Source organism: Acanthopagrus latus, chromosome 9, assembly GCF_904848185.1.
Source record: "Acanthopagrus latus isolate v.2019 chromosome 9, fAcaLat1.1, whole genome shotgun sequence".
Lineage (NCBI taxonomy): Eukaryota > Metazoa > Chordata > Actinopteri > Spariformes > Sparidae > Acanthopagrus > Acanthopagrus latus.
Genome location: NC_051047.1, coordinates 15,362,041 through 15,381,822, shown reverse-complemented (window position 1 = coordinate 15,381,822; position 19,782 = coordinate 15,362,041). Strand labels below are relative to the sequence as shown.

The window sequence follows — 19,782 nt, the reverse complement described above, 5'->3', positions numbered from 1 at the left end:
AGCCTTACAGTTTTCTTTAAATTGCTCATTTTAATAAAAAAGCACATAATATACAATCTCACTCAACATGAATGAGGTAGATCCATGTCAGCTTTTGCTCAATAACTAAAAATAAGGAGCACTTCATGTATATCAATGTTTTTTTAAAATCTCTGTTCAGTCATTCAACCTCGAAATTCTCCAAACCAAACTCAAAGCTCAGTGCTGAATGTAACATGACGTTCACTGTTCAATAAATAAGTCCATCAAGAAGAACCTTCCTTAAATATTTTCTTCCTCAGATATTCCCTCCAGGCGTCCTGTGTCGAGAGCTCCATAGAGTTCCATTCATAGTGAGGGATCTGTAAATAAAACAAATCATTTATTTCACCCTCTGAGAGGCTTCTGTAATATCACTGACGTTTAAAAGTATTCAGTGTTAGACACCATGTGAACACCATGGGAAATCTTTATGTTTGCTCACCTGAACCATGCGGTATCCCAGAATTTCGAGGTGTCTTTTTCTCATCAGAGCTTCACCTTTCATGCGGTGAGAATTCTTGCAGAAGGACTTTGAATCAAGGAAGTCCACAGCAACTCTGCGGGATGAGGAGAAACAGAGCGTCAAACATATTTCATTTCTGAATGGTCTCACTATTCATCTTTAGTATTATGGGTGTTTTCGGATATATCCGTACCTCTGGGCTCCAGGAGGCAGCGCCTCCCTGATGTTCTCCACAGAGTTCCCTCCCCAGTGAACTTTTGCTCCGTCTGAGATCTGTAGTGCGCTCGGCTCACTGTAAGGCAACGGCTGTAGGTTTCTGTCCAGGATGCATTCAAAGTCTGAGAGGACAAAATAAGGACATGTTAGACTTCTGCCCCACGAATATTCACTGTTTGCTATTCACTTCTCCTAAAGCCAATACGACAGACAAATCTGATCTGGCATTGCTTGTTTCTGTGCGATCTCAAGCCAAGTTTTGTTTACCTTTGGACAAACGGAAGTGACGCTTCTGTACTGCTAGCATGTTTTAGCCTATATTTAGTACATCATCACACTACCGGACTGCAAACTGTAGAATAACACTTACACACTGTTTTTACTCTGTGATCTCTTTATTTTTTCAGAGGACGTTTGTAGAAGAGGAAAATGTAATAAAATTTCATCAAATCAGCGATTAATGTTAAGATGGAAAACTACCCAATATGACCCACCTATGGTGTAAAAATATGGGGTGACAACTGCCACTCGAACACGGTTCATGCCATCGAGAACGTCACCCAACATTTTGTGGATTTGCTGCTGCGCAGAACTGCCTGAACCACCCCCTAAAAAACATTTAAACAGGAAAAGGAAATCATTTAAATGAATTACATATATCTTGCGTTTTTAAAAACCCACTTGAATTAGAAAACTGTTTCTCTGTTCATCTACATACCTTTCTTTTGCAACTGCTGGCAGAAGCGATCATGAAACCACGGCACCTGGAACTCAGGACACTGGAGACACACGGCCCGATTCAGGTCCATGAGGCGCAGTCTGGTGCGCATATTCAGGACATCAGGGAGGGCTTTAAGAAGTAAGGAGAAGAGTTACATAAGTCCTATTAAACAAGTAGAAACTGCTTGAATACTTTGCTGTGGATGCATAGACACAATGATATTTAAATAGTACACTATGCAGGATTTTCCTAAAAAGAAAAAGCAATGTATAGACTCCACACATTACATCAAACTATCAAAAAGTAAGTAATGACCCACTAGAAATATGTGGCGGTGTCCCCACAAACCCAGCTCTCTGACCATTTTGTCTTGGTGTTCTTGTTCGGGATGTTTCTAGGCATCAACCTTTAGGCAGTGGTGTGTAGACTGCCAATAACGGCGCAAGGTCAGGATTTTTTGTGTAGCAAAGCTAGTTACATTGCTGTCTCTCTTTTCTGCTCTCAGTCCGTGTCATGTATGTAGGGAGCTTCAGGTCCGTGTGTGTTTGACTGAGGGCGGGGCTGAGCTACACCGGCACACGGAGCAGAGAGCAGAGTGGACGGGGTGGAGCCTGTTCTTTGACACCGTCATGCAGGGTTGTGCATTCTGGTATGCTGTGAAACATTTTACCTTTATCAAAAAAATTGCGCCTCCCACAATTTGTATACGAATGTTTGTGCTTTGTTCTCGCATCTCTTCATCTACTCTCTAGCTTACTCGACTACAGCTGCTCTCTGTCTTCTTTTTTTTTTTTTTTCCTCTTTGAGCTGGTGGACGAGTAGCCAAATTTTTTGGTGTGCTTACAAACAATAAACCAACAATTCCTATGATTATAAGCCACGTGGGGACGTACTGTCTAGTTGGGCATCCAGCTTTCCCAGGAAGTCTATAGTGAAGATTTCCTTGATGATTTCCCCGGGGAAACAGTCAGCCAAAGCCAAGCAGTATGCCAGGAAAATCAGCAGATGTGGGTCAAGGGAGCCTACGAACACAAAGACAAACGTTGGAGTGTAAGTGTAAGCTTAAACTAAAAAAAGAAAACATGTAAAGTGATCCACTTACTGATATGAGGAGTGACGTGCTGGATACAAACATCATACAGCTCGTCTGCTTGTACGGGATCATAATTCAGGACTGAGAAGGGCAGCAGGATGGCATATATTGCCGTGTGGTGAAACTTTAAAGTCATACAGGAAGAATACAGTTAATATAGGTTTAGTTACTGCAGAGTTACCATACTGTGATGTTTCTTAAAGCACCTTGTCGATGTCTTTAATGACCACATTGGCGATGTGGTCCATCAGGGGAGGGGAGAGGTGACCTATCCTGGTTAAGAGGAGGGTCAAGTCAGGCACATTTGTCCAGTTTATTTGGTCGATCATCCTCTGCAGTGTCGCCATTGTGTCTTCAACCAGTATTTCCTCGAACCACTCTCCTGAAATGTACTTGAGCTCGTCCAGCAACAAATCCAGCCGGTCAGCTGTCTGCAGCCTCTCGTGTCCGCAGCGGTTCATGGTCTGCAGCAGACGGACGTACCTACTGGGAGTGTTGTGGCGGTAGGAGGGATCGTTCCGCACCCACTTGGCGACGGCAAAAGAAATGGTGCTGAGGTCGCTGAGACTGCACTGGGTCACCACTGCATCTACCCGCGAGATCACACAGTCCTCAATCCGCGAGCAGGGCAGCATGGACAGAACACGGGTCAACATGGTCACTTCGTAGGGGAAGACGCTGCGCTGCAGAAAGCTGTGAACGTAGAGTGATCACTTTATGCTTTATTCAATCACAAGCAAGAAGCAAAATTGCCTCCATCTCAAATAAACACTTACTCGAGCAGAATAGCTCTTAGTTTGGTCAAGAGTTCGGGGTTCTGGTATTGCAGCAGGAGAAGAGCTTGGGTGACTCTGGCCACCTCCACTGGCTTGTAGACATGAAGGTGTCTTTGGATTACTGATGCAACTCTGGAAAATTGTTTAGTAATAAAAAAAAAATTGTATAAAATGTTTAAGTAGACATTTAAATTTATCAGCAGGGGCTTAAAGAAGGGGAGAGATAAATACAAAATATACGTAACATTATGAAAAGGATCACCCTTAGGTTAGATGTTTTAAGGAGAGGTAAACAAAGAATATAAAATCTGCTCATCACATGGACTTCTATGCAGAAGAGCTTGCTTTATTTTGACAAAAATAAATGTAAAGGCTCATAAATTATACAAGTTTTGATGTTTGTGCAATTTACTCAGAAAATTCAAATTGAATTACTTTGGAGGACTATTATTTATAAAACTGACCTGCAGATCTGCTTTTTAAGACAAAGGTATGAACTCACTTGTTCAGTAAGCTCAGGTTCCTGCTCTGAATATCCTCGAGAGCTTCAGCTACAGCCAGAGCCTGCTGTGCATTGAACTCATCCACCAACAGGAGGGCAGTGTTCTGCAACCTAAGAGGGATGAAACCACATTGGAGACCTGTGAGACTAAAGAATTGCTGTGAAGGGTTAGACCTCCACTGACTGTGTTACAGACCTTTCTCTGATCTCCTGACTGGCCATCGGAGCCAGACAGAAAAACAGCCTAGTGAAGGAGACAGGATCGTTGCTTGAATCGAGCAGTTCTATGAGTCTTTGTTTAACAGCCAGCCTGAAGTCACAGTTGTTGAACTGCAAGGACTGATACAGCCCCATGATGATGCCGATATTTTCTGCATCTAGCGTGGGCATGTTGCACAGCAGGATCTTGTTGCACTTCTCCAGCAGAGGACGGTGACTTTGCTTTATGTTGCGCAGGAACTGCACCACTCTCCGCGGAGTGTTGTAATTTGAGGCATCTGTGCTGTCCAGGAGAAGGTCCGCCCTGTTAATGAGAGCATCCCGGAGCCGGGGAGATGCCAGGGATGACACACCGAGCATCAGCGTAGTCAGGATCCTGGGAAAACACAGTCGGAGAGTAAAATGTACAGTAAGAGGTACTTATATTTGAAGGCATTTGATCATATGTGACTCGTGACAAACCTGGAATCATCAATAGTTGAAAGCTTCTGATCCACAATATTGGTGATCTGGCCCATTAGAGGGCTGTGATGAAGCTGCTGATCACTTAGACAGTTGGCCAATTTGGAAAGGGAGGCCATTGAAAATCTGCAAAAAATCCACATTTGAAACACCTCATTAGTGCAGAAACAACAAAACAATCAATCCAGAAATCAACAGCAAACGTAACAAAGATTATGATGTCATTGTCATTTAACTTTAGTTTTTTGGTTTAATATTTAAGAATAAATTGACAAAATAATTTCCTGATTACTAAATAATCACAATCACAGTTGCAGTGCCAGATGTCAATTAGACATCTACAACAAACAATCAATTAGTTGTCAGGGCTAACCCAAAAAAAACAAAAGAATGTAGTGCAATCATACCTGTCTAATCTGAGCCATGCTTCTGAAATTAGGTGCTGAACAAGAGTGTCATGTGGATCCACATTCAACCTAAAAGACAATAACACAGAACACATTAAAGTGTCCTTACAGGTCTGGGGGAATAGGACAGCATATATAAAAGTGGTATAAAGCCTTTTGAGGCTCCAGAGGAGCCTGCATGTAATCTGATAAATTGCCTCCAGTGATGTCACTCAGTGACTTAGTTGCATTGTGGGTAAAGTAGGCGCCAGGTTTTGAAAAGCAGTCCAATGGTCTGCATTGCACTCCTATCAACAAATGAAGAAAGTCAATACAGTAGATTGAGAGATGATGCTTTTTCATGCCTACATTACCCATAATGCAACTTCACCAATGGGTGACATCTCTGGAACCAATACATCAGATTACATGCAACTTCCTCCAGAGCTATCAAAGGCTTGATACTACTTTTTTCACATACGCAGTAGAAGTCCCAAAGACCCGTGAACACACTTTAATGTGTAAAATTGGTGTAGTTAGTCTTTAAACTGATTGTGTCTGTATCTTAATGTACCTGAGGAAACTGTAAAGCATGTCGACCAACACAAAATCATCCATGAGAGCAATTTTGTTCTCCGCCAAAACCCGCAGAGTCAAAAACTGCGGGTGGCTCTTGATGAGATCGACAGTCCGGAGCAGTTGTGGCTTCTCTTTCTGAAACTGCCACAACATTCCCACAGCACAGCTGACATGGTTCACTTGGAGCTTTGCCTTGTTCTTGCCCACCAAGTCAAACAGCTGGTCTTCAGCTGAGCAGACCGTCAGCTGGTCCAGGACCTGGTCTTGGCTCACCGTGCCCCCATGCAGGAGCCTCCGGAGAGAGGGGGTGACACACCGGAGCCGTAACATCACCACAGATCCTCAGCACAAATCAAGTATACACTGGGGCCTTCATTGTTCCAGCAATGTCCACTGTCCACCTCAATGTCAAAGCAACAGATAGGCTCAGTCGGCTGAGATCACATCCACTAAGCTGCAGTGTGGGTGGTGGTAGATGTTAGGTGCTGAAAGAGGGACACCTGTCAACTGAACAAGAGGCACAAAACACAAACACATTATTCCAACCTGTGTGACAATGTCTTCATTAAAACAGGTTCAGTTTTAAACTGTATATAGAAAAAACACTTACATGACAGTGAAGTGAGGTAGTTATGACATGCTGACCTCAGGTTCAGATGGTTTCATCTCTCTGACGGCGGCATTCAGACATTTCATGACTTTCCTTCAGTGCACCTGAAGGAAGCTAACAGTGGCTAGGTTCAGAATGCTAACGCGGTGCTCACGTGGATAGAGAAACAATCACCTAAAATGTGTGACACCCCTGGATTACACCTGGTGGCTGGATACGTAGCTAAACTTCTGTAGGTTATAGCGACTCAAACTATACACAGCTTGGACAAACAGAACAATGTCATTAAAATCTCCCATTCAAAGTCAAAATTAGCCTGCATGTGTGTTACAATGTTTCACTTCCGTAGCCAGTGATGTAATGAAGCTGGGGGGGTTTGAAACCCTGGGTTTCGGCTGTCAGGCAGCAGGAATGCCATTCGCATTTTAAACGTTTAAATGTTTACCTGGAGTAAATTTTATTTTCTTATTCTATTATCCATCTACCCCTCTGTATCTCTTACAGAAAACATAGATCAACTTTGCACTTTGGTCCACCTAGCACCGTCAGCGGCCCATCTCCACTGACATTACATACTACTACATTTCACTACTGTAGACGGACAGGGCACATGAGTAAGATTTTTTTTTTAAACATACAACCTACAATTCTAAAACAGGCAAATATACGATCACACTATTTTACATTAGTGAGGTCACAAATGTGGCAGTATTGGCATGTGAGGTCAAATCAGGAAATTCCATTTCACCACTTGGATTTTAATCAATACAGATGAACACCACATTGAACCATTAACTGGACATAAATGTGTAATGTGGATGATTTTAAGCAGCCTGGCCGAGCGCTGCACAGCCTGACAGGCCGGATTCAGGGCACATATAACACCACGGTTCCTCCGCTGCGCGCCACGCAGCGTTGACTGGCGCACGGTTCTAGAAATACATTGACGTCCTCGCCGCGCCATCTTTAGAAAACAGTCAGTCCGGCACTGAATGAAACTTACATTTTCGTCGTTTGTGAGACCCGCTCGTTGTATGAAGTGATATCCTTGGGTAGCCAGGTGATGTGATTTCGCATGAACCATGTCTTAACGATATTACGTGCGCAGATAAGGTGAAATTGAGTGTTTTGCGTGACGTAGAATAAGCCCCTCTAAACGGTGGATGTTGTCTGCCCGAGGATGAACTTGCTAATGCTAACCATTAGCAAGCAGGCCTAGCTTTAGATAGATGCTGTGGGTGACCGCGTACCTGCGTGAAATCGTATCGATACTATCCAGAACGGCGAGTGTGTGAAGAGGGGCATCTGTGTCTATTAACTTACACAAGAAACTTGTCGTCGCAGCTGGCTCTACAGGTCTAGTGGGTACACGTAGCTAGTTAGCTAATGCTAGCTTGCGAGTCATAAAACAAGCGAACATTAGCGTTAGCCAGTCCAATTTGCATACAACCCAGCAGCGTTTACCCAGACAGTGATGTTCGTCTTATCAATCTAATAACCCTGTCCGTGATCTGAAAACATTTGAAGTCGACGTGTATATTAATTTGGCTGCAATATGCAGTTATGAGTGAACATCGTTGAACTGGTCATACCTTGTAGGTGTGCAGGATATTCCAGCTAAGCCCCGTTTTAAGTATCATCCTGCTGGCATCAAGTCATCATCAGCTTTCATCTGTGTGTTATCTGTGTCTCTCTCCCTCAGGTGTTTGATCAGTAGCGGTGATCATGGGGATCAAGGTTCAGCGTACTCGCTGCTTCCTTGACATCGGAATCAGTAATGTGCTCGGTAAGACAGAAACCTCTGATGTTTTCACTCAGTTGTTGTTAAGCCATACTACAAATGCCCCCAATTAATGCTACACAGATCCTTTTTCATTGACACTATATTTTAGAGAGGTGTTGATTAAACCGCAAAGTCATTTCAGAGGGTATGGTTTGTGCTGCTGTTGTATCATACTGCAAGGTGCAATATAAAGTCAGCCCTGACTGATTTAAATTGTGTGGTCAGAATATTAGAAACACCTTAGTTTAATGCAGTACATTTTATTTGCATCACACACCACTCTTGTAGGGTTTCAGTAGGGCACCTTGCAAGGATTTTGTATCAGACTGCGTTGATTTTAGCTCGACATACCCAAATGAACTGGTGAGTGAAGGTAATTTATTTAACAATAAAGAAAATTAATTAACGATGCTCTTTCTTCAGTCGGCAGAGTCGTGGTGGAGCTCTTCTCAGACATCTGCCCCAAAACTTGTGAAAACTTCAGATGTCTCTGCACAGGTGAAAACTCTATTTTCTCCACAAGAACATGTCTGAAACTCACATGGTTCTCATGGTTTTTCAACACTGATTCGTACTTTGGTTTTATTCAGGTGAGAAAGGCATTGGCAAAGGAACTCAGAAACCCCTGCATTACAAAGGATGTCTCTTCCATCGAATTGTGAAAGACTTCATGATTCAAGGAGGAGACTTCAGTGAAGGTGAGTTCATAAAACTTAACTGTTGTGAATGATTGACATAGCTTATTACCGGTAGTTACGTCCAAATATGGTCCATTCAAAGAAGGGGTGATAAAGTTTCTCACTGTGAGTCTGTCCGTGTAATTGGTGTGTGAAAAGTGTAATATCAATCAGACCAGATCTATCTGAATAACCACTAATCAACAGGCGTTTTATATGACTACAAACATGTCTTTCCTCCTTGCTTATATTTTATTTATTCTCTGACATCGTAGGAAATGGAAGAGGAGGCGAATCCATCTATGGAGGCTTTTTTGAAGGTAAAGAGGCCACTGTCAGAGCTGTCACTTGTTATCCAAACCAACATTGGCTTCAAGATGGCAGTACAATCTTCTCCTTTTCCCCCAGATGAAAGTTTTGCAATTAAACACAACAAGGAGTATCTGCTGTCTATGGCCAATCGGGGCAAAGATACAAATGGATCACAGTTTTTCATGTAAGCACAGTGTTTATTTCTGTATAATATTGATTTGATACCATTATTGATACCATACCATTAGACAATTCTGTGACCGTACAAATATATATATATTTTTTTTTTTCTGCTGTGACACTTCAGAACAACAAAGCCCTCGCCCCATCTGGATGGGTAAGTGCTGATTGATTGCATCTGAAATTCTTCTTGAGTCAACATGGATATATAGCTCATCACGTCTTTGTTTTCTCAGTGTCCACGTGGTTTTTGGTCATGTGATTTCTGGCCAAGAGGTCGTTCAAACTATGGAGAGCCAGAAAACAGACCCTAACAGCAGGCCGTATGCTGATGTGAAAGTTATGAACTGTGGAGAGCTCGTCCCTAAATCTAAAGGTTTGTTTGTGTTGAAGCATTTTCAGTTTTCATTCATTCATTCATCCATCCATCCATTCATTCATTCATTCATTCATTCATTCATTCATTCATTTATTTATTTATTTATTCATTCATTCATTCAAACTTTTAAGTAGGTTTAAACTTCAACTTGTGGTTTTTCTGCTGCTGTTTTTTCATGCAGATACAGATTTTAGATTTTATGTTCAGTGCATCTGACAGACTCTTAAATGTTTGCAGCAAAAAAAGAGGAAAAAAAGAGAGAGCGAGCATCTTCCAGCTCCAGCAGCAGCTCCAGCGACTCTGAGAGCTCATCTGAGTCCTCCTCTGAGGAATCAGAGAAGGAATCAAAGAAGAAGAAAAAGAAGGCAAAAAAGCTGAAAAAGAAAAAGAAGAAGGAAAAGAAAAGGTACCAAATTTATTTTCACACTTAACCCACCTACAGCGTATACAGAACCTAGTCCTTTAATCTGAGCTGCTATGCTTCCCTAGGTCAGAGGCTGAAAGTGCTGAAGAAAAAGAACAAGAAGAGGTGGTTACATCTACTGTACGTCCTGAAGAAATCCCACCCATCCCAGAGAATCGATTCCTCATGAGGAGGAGCCCCCAGGCAGTCCAGAAGTCAAACGAGGATGCTGAAAAGGATCAGCGAAATAAAGAGGAAAGGCCAAGAGAGAGGTTAGTTTGAAAGAAAAACAGCTGTCATGTCAAACATCCAAACATTTCTGTTGATTTTAATGCATTGTTTGTTTTTCTCTCTAGTACTGGCTCAACATATAATACTCAGTCATCATATCACAGAAGACTGGTGATGACACGATCTGGGAGGAAGATAAAAGGCAGGGGTCCAAGGGTAGGTGCACATTGTGTTTGATTAGATTGGACTACGTGAAGTTGCTCTTATAAAGCGGTGACACATAAAATTAAACTGTAACATTTAAACACATTTTGATTGCAGACTTTATTGCTCTTTGTCGTTTCTCTCATCCAGTGGTACCGGACTCCATCACGCTCTCGTTCAAGATCCAGAGATCGCTTCCGGCGTAGTGAAACTCCTCCACGCTGGCGTCAGGAGATGCACCGTCAGAGGATGAGGGCAGTCACTGGAGAGCGCTGGATCAAGGGTGACAAGTAAGATAACCTCATTAAAGACACTGTTTCTAGTCATTGTGGTTAAATTAGTTCTTACCATGTCCACTGACCATGTGCCAATGTGATACTTTAATATCTTATATTAAAATGTGACAATATTTCAGGAACAGGCATCATGTAGACAAACTAAACAAATGTATTGCCTAAAAAACATTGTTTGAAGACCACAACTGTCTGAAAAACAAAATATCAATGAAAAGGGGTAAATTTGCTAAAATCAATGTATTACTCTTTAAAGAATTAGACTCAATGAAAAAGCAATTCATTATTTTTCTAGCAATAAAAGGAGGATTAATAAAGAATTCAAATTCAAAAGGGGTTTACAAAAGCAACTTAAAACTCTAGTCCGTAGATTGAAAATACATTAATGTAGCCACAAAAAAAATGGAATTTAAACAAATATATTTGAAAATAACAGTTATATTTATCATTTATTTATACAGCACTTCTCAAAAATGGGTTATGAAGTCTTTTACAAAGACATGAGAAATTAAAGATAATAAACAAATGAAAATGAAATTTTCAAGAAAGAATTTTTAATATCTTGATTCAGAATTAATAATAGTTTTTGATGGTAAGGATTTTTATTGAAAGGTATGGGAGCCCAGAACAGTTTTAGGTTATCTTGGTAAAACAACATTAGTTGCACTGCGATAATGACCCAAATAACTTGTGATCTTGAGAAAATTTGTAAAATTGAACTCATTATCACGAGCTGAAGAAGTGATGTTTGACACATGATCGTTTAGAGCGTCCAGGCAGTTTTGTTAATTTAGCTTCACCTTTTAGCATTTCTGTGACAGGTTTAACAATACCAAGTAACCACTGGACGTAAAGAGAGTATGTTACATCCCAAAAGAACAATTTAGTTGCTAGTTAATTACATTTTTGTTAATGACCAGTTGTGACATTTGTGGTCTTCTATAGCTGTCATGTAGCTTCATAATATTTCCTGGTGTAAGTTGTTACCATCTGTTAGTGATATTTACTCTGCACTTAATTTCACAGAGGTGACATGAATGACGACAAGGGTGAGGCTGCTAAAGCTCCAAGAAGAGAGAGGCGCACCTCTGAAAACCCAGCTGAGGGTAAAAAGGAAAAGAAAACTCGGTCACACAGATCCAAAAGCAAAGAGGAGGACACTGCTGAGAAGGATGAGAAGCAAAGTAAACACAAGGCAAAGAAAAGAGATAAATCTCAAAGCCGCAGCAAAAGCAGAGACAAGAGGAGGAGGTCAAAAAGCCGAGAGAAGGATCACAAGCATAAAAGTGATGACAAAAGAGGTCGCTCAAAGAGCAAAGATCGAGATGCTACAAAGAAAGAGAAGGAGTCTGAATCTGATCATAGTAAAGATAGAAATAAAGGTCACGAGTCTGATAAAAAGCATAGGGAAGACACCAAAGGAAGAAATGGTGAGAGAACTCGGACAAAGTCACGAAGCAAGGAAAGAACAACCACAAAAGACGGGCACAGATCTGATAGCAGGAACAGGGATAGGAGTAGACCTGCAGTTTCAAAAGACAAAGAAGAAAGACGAGACAAAGACAGGGGCAGAGAGCGAAGCAGGAGTCAGGACAGACGACACAACAGTGAAAGGGACAATAAGAAGCGTGGAACATCCAGGGATAAGGACCACCGGACAAGAAGTCCAGACAGAAACAAGCCGAGAGACTCGCACAGAAGCAGGCGCTCCAGAAGCAAGAGCAACAAGAGAGACCACAGCAAAGATCGGTCGTCTCATAGAAAGGACAGAGACAGAGACACTGCCAACCAAAGGAGAAGACGCAGCAGCAGCTCGGAGAGCGATAGAGACAAGAAGAGGAAGAGTCAGAAGAGCCCAGATTCCAGACGAAACAGAGGGAGTAGTACCTCCAGGTCCAAAGACAGACGAAGTCCATCTAAACCAAGACCAGATAGTACGAAAGGCAGAGACAGAAACGACAGCAAGAGGGATAAATCAAGCTCTAGCTCCAGCTCTGACAGCGACTGATGATAAGGGAGCTTTCAAGTCCCTATTTTATACCCACTACCCATGTTGTGTGCAACACCAGCTTTCCATCTAAAGAAGGACTTATTCACGATTCTCATTCAGTGCAAAAAAAACTCAGCCAAAACTAACTTGAAGTAGAAAAAAAAGGAAATTGCAACAGATGCTGGAGAAGAGAAAACATTGTAATGACAGAGTTGTAGCATCATGTGAGCTTTGGCTAAAATTTGATTTGTCACTGAATGGAAGCTGTTGATTTGTCCCCCTTCAAGTGTGTTACACTGCTGATGGGGAGCTGAGGCTGCATGGTCGGTTTAGAAAAAAGGTGAAGACTTTCTTTTAACTGTAGATGACCAGAGAAAGAGGAAGTCAAAGGTTTGAAGGCTTTTTTTTGTTTGTTTCTTGTGGATTCTTTTGTAAATTATATTTTGGCTTTACGAAAAGTTATCTTTTCAGACTGTTTGTAAAAAGCAGATTCAAGGTTTTACTGCAACAAAATTAATTCAAGTGTCTTTATTTCCCCCACAAGGACATTTTCTCCTGAAATTTGATTTGATGTTATTAAACACAGTTGTGAGGACCGTGTCTGAGTTTGGCAAATGTCTGATGTTCACCTGTCAGCTTATTTTTACTACAGCAATCAGACTGAAAGTGAACATTGATCATTTCTTGCATGCTGATCCCTGCCATAATTAGATAAATGATGTACCTTTTTTAATGTACATCCACAACCTTTTACTGTAATTTTATTTGTTGACCAGTTTTGAGATACCTCTGGTTTGTTTTTTTGTTTTTTTTTGGAATGGGTAATGTGTCAATGTCATGCTGTAAGTACAACATAAAATCAATTTGTATAAATTGTGTTTTGTGCAAGTTGGTTTTAAGAACTTGACTGCCATGTAGAACGAATTAAAAGGCTCAACTTTGATTTTAATCAGTTGTTTTAATATTTTGTAATTGCCATCACAACATACCGTCATATCTGTTCAAGGCTCGAACATAAGCGTCCAAAAACAGTTATAATAAAAGCGGTGATAAAAGGAAATTCGCAGTGCTGTTAACATCCACTGCCAGGTTCAACCACCTGCTGTGGTGATAAGTCCAGTGGCTCAAATAAATTTTATGCAATTAAATAAACACCAAGTTGATATTTGAAGTAAATGTGGGCATAAATTACTAAATAGTGAATATATAGTTTCCTTTTTAAAATTGGCTTTTGTGGCTATATACCTCCATTAATCCCTCTATTTATTTACTTAATTGAATTTACCATTTTATAAATGTGTATTTTCAGTTTCACTGATTAGTTATTTCTGTATTTAGATCTGTATTCTTTTCCCTTTTGCATTCAACCATACATAAATATGTAAATGGATACATCAATTAAATATTGAAAAAACAAATACTCATAAAACAAATGGATTAATTAATGGAACCAATACAAAGGTGAAAAAATACAGAAACAATTTAAATCCATTTTTCCATTTATTTTTAGTCCTACGTAGGGCAACTGTTTTCAAACAAAAAATGTTTCTTTGGGTGTTCACAAGTTGAACTTCATTACAAAATGTATAAATGATAACAATATGTAATAAACAGTAGAGCATCCTGAATGGATCATTGCACAAACGTTGTGAGAATGTTGTGTTAAGCTACTTAACATCATGTATTTAACCAACACTGTGTAAAACATCCCTGCATATGTTTTTCTTTCCAAAAACAATCCCAATTTACTATATTGAGTGAGTAGTGGAGTGACTTCAGAAACAGCCTCTGTCAAAATATTTTAAGGATACTACTAAAACATTACACTTAAGGGAATAACCAATAAGCTGTGAATGACCTATCACCATGTAAATCCAATTCTCTTCTTTGCCTCTTGAATATCTACAACCTCATGACGCTTTTTAATGTCCTGCGTAGTGCCAGAGACATACTTGGGCATCTGAGCACCGGTTTGGTCCTGAACAAGGTAGACGGGTCTGACTCCACTAGAAACGGGACCAAAGCTTCCACCGATCCCTTCCCTTGCAGCTTTGCAGAGTGGAAACACGTTTCGCTGAGCCTCCGCTGCTGCATTGATGAGTTGCTGTGAATACTGCTGAAACTGCTTGTCCTCTTCAGCCATTAGTTCTGCCATCTTTTCTTGAAACTCATCTTCCTCTCTTCTCAACTGCTGTTTCCTGGCACTTTGCTGAGCCTATATTTGAGAGAAAAAGATTAACGACAAGCAAGTTTAATACCGCAACTATAATTGTTTTAATAATTGAATTTTGTAAGCGTGGTGGAAGTGGTTTCAACATTACCATTTGTCTGGCGTTGAAGTCTTCGAGTTTTCTCAAATCATCTTTGATCTGCTGAGCCTTCAGTTGTTGTTTCTCAGAAAAGATCTTGTCAGACTCTCTCTTGGCCTCAAGTGACTCTTGGTTGTTCTGTTTCTCTTCTTTGTCCCTCTGCTCCTTTTCTTGTCTCTGATGAAACACAGTTTTTTTTACAGGTGTGATTTGTTGCTGGCAGCTTGATTAACAAAATTTTGAAACCCAACATAAATGACCAAGAGGCTTTTAAAGCAGCTACAAAGAACCTTAAATTTTATTCTGGCACCCCGTGGACAAAAACTAAATGCTAAATCGATCGCCATGTTTGTTATCATCCGTAATCCATGACTATGAACTGTGGCCTAGTACATGTTTCGCTTCGTCCATGCCAACGTAAACAATGCATAGAAGTATGAAAGGAGTTACGGTTACATCATTTGACGTGGACGTATCTATTCTCATTCATAAAGAGGGCTTAAATGAGATTTTAGAGCAACTATAAGAACTATATAGAAATAGTCAGTCCTCTAGAAGATGGTCTTGTTTGCTTTCATATGGAAATATATAGAGGCATCAGTATTAAACTGAGACTGTTTCATAACCAGTTAAAAGTTCCTTGAAGCACGTTTAAGTAACTTTTGTTTTGCAGCTGAACACATGTTACCATCTTTTCTCTGTGTGCAGTGATGGCCTTCTTCTCCTCATCCTCCCACTGCCGTTGTGCGTGTTTCGCGTCCCGCTCAGCGACAGCCTTTGCAATCCTCTGCTCCTCATCGTCGGCCTGCTGCTGCCGTGTGACTGTCAGTTTGTTCATGATCCTCTCCCTGTTCTCCTCGGCCTCTCTGAAGAGTTAAACAATGCACTGGTGATAACCAGGGACACGTTGCCACTGTATGCTTGAAATGTATTCCTTGTCCACTTGGTTATTACCTGAGCATTTCTTTTTTTCGGTCATTCCGCAACTTCATCATTTTCTGTTTTGCAGCCAGAAAACATTTCCTTTGCTCCTCCTCAGCCTCCTGTTTTTGTGCGTCTGTCGCCCTCACAAGGTCCCTGTTGCTCAGATGTTCCTGTAAATACAGAGAAAAACAATCATAAACGCATGTTTTATAAATTAAGAACACCAATGCTAGATAATCTGTGACCCTACCAGGTGAGCTTCCATAAGGTCTTTCTTCTCCTTTGCCTGTCTTTCTTTGTTCATCCGTTGCTCCCACTGATAGAGCTCTTGCAGACGCTGGGTTTCCACTCCGTCATTTTTGTCCTCGGCCTTCAGCCGCTCTCTCACTTGCGTGTTTTCCTTGATCCTAAAGAAAAGGAATTACATGATTTGTATTAAGTAAGAGATTTTTACTCAGACCTTCTTTCCTGTTTCTTATTTAAAATTCACCTTCACTTTAAAATAGGATTCATATTCTAATGCAATTTTACTACATTTTAGACAAAAATAAAACAATAATTTAACACCTTTAAAACAGAGAGCACCATCATGTACACAGCTCAGTGAAAAACCATGACATCTGTTTTCTCTGCAACTGGTTCTCGGGTATGATTTAAGACTTACTGTTGCTTCAGGTCCTCAACAACAGCCTGTCTCTCAAGCTTTTTCTGAAGCGATTTCTCCTTCTCCTGTGACAAGGCTTCATCCTCCCGGGTCTTCGCGATTTTACAGAAGTCTTTATCCAGGTCTTTAGATGCACTCTTCATTCTTTGCTTTAGTTCAATCTGAGTCTCCCTCTCCTTCAGGACCTCTGTCAGCAGGAGCCCACTCTGTGGAGGTATCATTTTATTATCTCAAAACATCAACAAATAGCCAAATATGAAAAAAATGAGACAATAATTCTCAAGTGGTACCAACATGTAATCCTCTAACACGGTCGTTTTGATAAAACAACTGAGTATTGGCCTTCTCAATGGCCTCTTTCCGCTTCTGCTCCTGATATTTGGCCTCCTCTCTATCAATCACTTTCTTTTTCTGCTCCTCAAGCTCGTCCCGAATCTTCTTTGCCTCAAGTTTTTTTTGCCTTTGACCCTTTGATAAATGTAAACATAGAGTATGTCAGCTCACAAGCACATCTAAATGTAATAAAGCCAATTCAATCTCAGAAAATCCCTGGAGAGACAACTTACTGCGATGGTATTGGGCCACAGTTTCACCACCTCCTTAGATTGCAAGTGCAGGGCCTCTCTCTGTTTTGCCACCTCTCTCACACTCTCCTCTTCTTTATGAACCTTGTTCAGTTCATCCTGAATCCTTAGCCATTCAGCCTTGGTTAAAACAGTGATTTGGCGGAGGTCCGGTGGCTGGATCACCCTGCTGGCCTCCCCAGCTGAAGACAAGGAAGGAGACCTCCTGTCAGTCAGACACTACATCAAGAATATTTTTCTAGATGTGTATTTGATGTATATGAATATTTTTAGGGGGCCTGAAAATGTCCAGATTAATAATGCTTTCTTCAAGAATTATGGTATGCATATTTATTTTTTTCCATGATGGAAGGGACAGTTGTTGCTGTGTGCCAAACAAAGGCTGATAATATAAATGTATTTATATGAGCAGGGCTGTACCTGCCAAGGAGAACACTAACATAATGTCCTCTGTTTTGTTGAAGGGCACTTTACTTTTTTTATCACAAGTGCTATCATGAAAATCCACAGGAGTTTTTGGTATAGTCAAAAGTTTCATCATGGGATGAGGCTGTACTGGGGGATTCGGACTCAGTATTTCTAAAATCGTGGCTAAAATATATGCAGAAGTAATTCTGCACAGTATTGTTTTGTTTTTGTTGTTGTTGTTGTTTTTAAAACGGTTACAGGTTTGCTCTTGACACGAGACGGATGCATAATACTGACATAATATAGTGTTTTTCAAAACTACTTTTACTAAATAAAATTCAATGTTACGTTACAGAGTTTAAAGACTGTAGCTGTTACTATTGAAAACTAAGCTATCTTATACCAGCTAGCTTACCCTCAGTGGGGTTAAACTAAAACTCTGTTCCTGTAGCTCTCACCTCTCTTACTGGAGCCTCTTCGTCGGCCGTACTGAACCACTGATGCCATTTGGATTCGATATATTACCTAGTAAATAAATAAACAAATATCACTGCGAAATAAAGCTAGCTAGCGTTAACTCTTCACAAGTTACATACAGCTTTCTGATGGTCCGCATCTGTTGCCCTGTATCCAGGCAACACCTCAACCAATCCGGAGCCTTTCTGCTGATTGACGACAGGTGACGCTGTGTGTCCGTGAACATATTCCACAAACCTCAGTTCCAAAGAACCTGCTTCAAGTAGACTCATAAAGTATTTCTTTGCTTTGCTGTGGAACAATGAACTAATGAATGAATGAATAAATACATTTTATACAAAACAAAAATCCCATGTATTTGAATAACAATATTCCAATGTTTAAATCCAGAAGAACAATAGTGACTATGAGTAATTCTGACAAAGATGAAAAATGTATTAATATTACTGAGGTTTGAAATCAATGAACAATATTATTTAGACACATTGCAGTATAATGATTTTATTTTTGTCCTCCAGGAGAAAACAGTACGCCACTGTATACGGACACTGACTAGTCCCTTAACAAACCCAGTCAAGTAAACAAACTAATGTAAAGTGTAACTTACTGGTAGGCTACAGCTACAGCCAATGTCTACGGAAGCCTTTCGTGGCAGCTCTTGCAGGCTGAAATCAAGACGACGACGTTATTAATTGACGAGATAAATGTATTTGTTATCACAAGAAAACAATCTTTGTTATATCGAGATAACAAGATGAATGTATTCAAAAACAATCTTTATTATATATTGAGATAACAAGATAAATGTATTCGTTATCACAAGAAACCAATTTTCGTTATATCGAGATAACGAGATAAATGTATTTGAAAACAATCTTTATTATATATCGAGATAACCAGATGAATGTATTTGTTATCACAAGAAAACAATCTATGTTATATCAAGATAACAAGATGAATGTATTCAAAAACAATCTTTATTATATATCGAGATAACCAGATGAATGTATTTGTTATCACAAGAAAACAATCTATGTTATATCAAGATAACAAGATGAATGTATTCAAAAACAATCTTTATTATATATCGAGATAACCAGATGAATGTATTTGTTATCACAAGAAAACAATCTTTGTTATATCGAGATAACAAGATGAATGTATTCAAAAACAATCTTTATTGTATATTGAGATAACAAGATAAATGTATTCGTTATCACAAGAAACCAATTTTTGTTTTATATATATATATTCTTATATATATTTCGCTAAATCTCAAAAACTGGAAAACCTACTTTTTCGAACTCCACCTCTTCAGCTGGACCTGATCTAAAGTTATCAAAGGAATTTTGCTGACAAATATTGTTAATGTCAGTAGACTGGAGAATTGTGGAAAAATTGCAAGACCCTTTACAGTTTTTGGTCGGTTTGTTACTTCTGGCGTTGTGCAATAATCTAGAAACTGCAGCTTAAAATCAGTTACCAATACATTTTAGAGCACAGTGTCAGAAACATGGGTTTTTCTTGTGCAGGCGCCAATAGGGGGCCACAAAAGCTCCATTCTCACTGCCCCAAATGAATATTTCACATCCAACATTATCACTTGATTTGACATCATATCTTCAAGAGTGTTACAATGGAGTTGTGCTTTTTGGTTGGATAGAGAGTGGGAAGAATGTGGGGGTTAATATGGCACTCTAGCAGGTTAATCCAGACTCATATGACCAAACTGCACAGTCATCATGTGAACTAAGCAACATGATAACAGCAGATTCCTGTTTGGAGGAAGAGAAACAAGCCCAACTGATTGACATAGATATACAAAATTGATTCTAATATGGATTCTGCAGACAAAAACAAATGACATGTGTTGTAAAATCTTGATGTGAACGAAGATAAAATGGTTTGGCTGTGAC

The 19,782-nt window shown here is 40.1% G+C and overlaps 3 protein-coding genes across 7 annotated transcripts; 1 reads left to right on the top strand and 2 right to left on the bottom strand.

The window, feature by feature from the left end:
• Window positions 1–10: 10 nt before the first annotated feature.
• Window positions 11–7,770, bottom strand: fastkd1 (FAST kinase domains 1). Of its 2 annotated transcripts, XM_037109149.1 has the most exons (16): window positions 7,641–7,770; window positions 6,049–6,162; window positions 5,434–5,945; window positions 4,881–4,949; window positions 4,474–4,599; window positions 3,989–4,387; window positions 3,793–3,903; window positions 3,291–3,422; window positions 2,721–3,207; window positions 2,524–2,638; window positions 2,315–2,443; window positions 1,419–1,550; window positions 1,195–1,308; window positions 678–822; window positions 464–578; window positions 11–341 (listed from the first exon to the last, which is right to left on the bottom strand). In XM_037109149.1, the coding sequence occupies exons 3-16, from the start codon at window positions 5,766–5,768 to the stop codon at window positions 246–248; spliced, it is 2,505 nt and encodes an 834-aa protein (XP_036965044.1). In that variant the 5' UTR covers window positions 5,769–5,945; window positions 6,049–6,162; window positions 7,641–7,770; the 3' UTR covers window positions 11–245. The 2 variants fall into 2 exon arrangements, with proteins under 2 accessions (XP_036965044.1, XP_036965043.1); XM_037109148.1 differs by lacking the exon at window positions 7,641–7,770 and having other exon boundaries at window positions 6,049–6,441.
• ppig (peptidylprolyl isomerase G (cyclophilin G)) lies at window positions 6,945–13,449 on the top strand. Of its 3 annotated transcripts, none has more exons than XM_037109150.1 (13): window positions 6,945–7,108; window positions 7,751–7,834; window positions 8,255–8,329; window positions 8,422–8,529; window positions 8,784–8,828; window positions 8,917–9,004; window positions 9,128–9,157; window positions 9,237–9,376; window positions 9,617–9,785; window positions 9,869–10,054; window positions 10,139–10,229; window positions 10,368–10,507; window positions 11,537–13,449. In XM_037109150.1, the coding sequence occupies exons 2-13, from the start codon at window positions 7,774–7,776 to the stop codon at window positions 12,516–12,518; spliced, it is 2,115 nt and encodes a 704-aa protein (XP_036965045.1). In that variant the 5' UTR covers window positions 6,945–7,108; window positions 7,751–7,773; the 3' UTR covers window positions 12,519–13,449. The 3 variants fall into 3 exon arrangements, with proteins under 3 accessions (XP_036965045.1, XP_036965047.1, XP_036965046.1); XM_037109152.1 differs by lacking the exon at window positions 6,945–7,108 and adding an exon at window positions 7,135–7,643; XM_037109151.1 differs by lacking the exon at window positions 6,945–7,108 and adding an exon at window positions 7,135–7,647.
• Window positions 10,319–18,027, bottom strand: ccdc173 (coiled-coil domain containing 173). Of its 2 annotated transcripts, XM_037109155.1 has the most exons (10): window positions 17,848–18,027; window positions 16,964–17,163; window positions 16,692–16,865; window positions 16,398–16,603; window positions 15,984–16,140; window positions 15,764–15,903; window positions 15,498–15,675; window positions 14,822–14,986; window positions 14,453–14,715; window positions 10,319–10,489 (listed from the first exon to the last, which is right to left on the bottom strand). In XM_037109155.1, the coding sequence occupies exons 1-10, from the start codon at window positions 17,894–17,896 to the stop codon at window positions 10,477–10,479; spliced, it is 1,545 nt and encodes a 514-aa protein (XP_036965050.1). In that variant the 5' UTR covers window positions 17,897–18,027; the 3' UTR covers window positions 10,319–10,476. The 2 variants fall into 2 exon arrangements, with proteins under 2 accessions (XP_036965050.1, XP_036965049.1); XM_037109154.1 differs by lacking the exon at window positions 10,319–10,489 and having other exon boundaries at window positions 13,982–14,715.
• Between the last annotated feature and the right edge of the window lie 1,755 nt (window positions 18,028–19,782).

Bases quoted from the DNA above. Each gene is read 5' to 3' on its own strand.
- fastkd1 (XM_037109149.1), bottom strand. From the start codon at position 5,768: ATGTTACGGCTCCGGTGTGTCACCCCCTCTCTCCGGAGGCTCCTGCAT. The intron at 4,600-4,880 runs GTATGATTGCAC...GATTTTTTGCAG, and splicing joins GCATGGCTCAGATTAGACAG to ATTTTCAATGGCCTCCCTTT. The intron at 2,444-2,523 runs GTAAGTGGATCA...TTGTGTTCGTAG, and splicing joins GCACGTCACTCCTCATATCA to GCTCCCTTGACCCACATCTG.
- ppig (XM_037109150.1), top strand. From the start codon at position 7,774: ATGGGGATCAAGGTTCAGCGTACTCGCTGCTTCCTTGACATCGGAATC. The intron at 7,835-8,254 runs GTAAGACAGAAA...CTCTTTCTTCAG, and splicing joins CGGAATCAGTAATGTGCTCG to TCGGCAGAGTCGTGGTGGAG. The intron at 9,786-9,868 runs GTACCAAATTTA...ATGCTTCCCTAG, and splicing joins AAGAAGAAGGAAAAGAAAAG to GTCAGAGGCTGAAAGTGCTG.
- ccdc173 (XM_037109154.1), bottom strand. From the start codon at position 17,896: ATGGCATCAGTGGTTCAGTACGGCCGACGAAGAGGCTCCAGTAAGAGA. The intron at 15,904-15,983 runs GTAGGGTCACAG...CTGTATTTACAG, and splicing joins ACCTTATGGAAGCTCACCTG to GAACATCTGAGCAACAGGGA. The intron at 15,676-15,763 runs GTAATAACCAAG...TTAACTCTTCAG, and splicing joins CGAAAAAAAGAAATGCTCAG to AGAGGCCGAGGAGAACAGGG.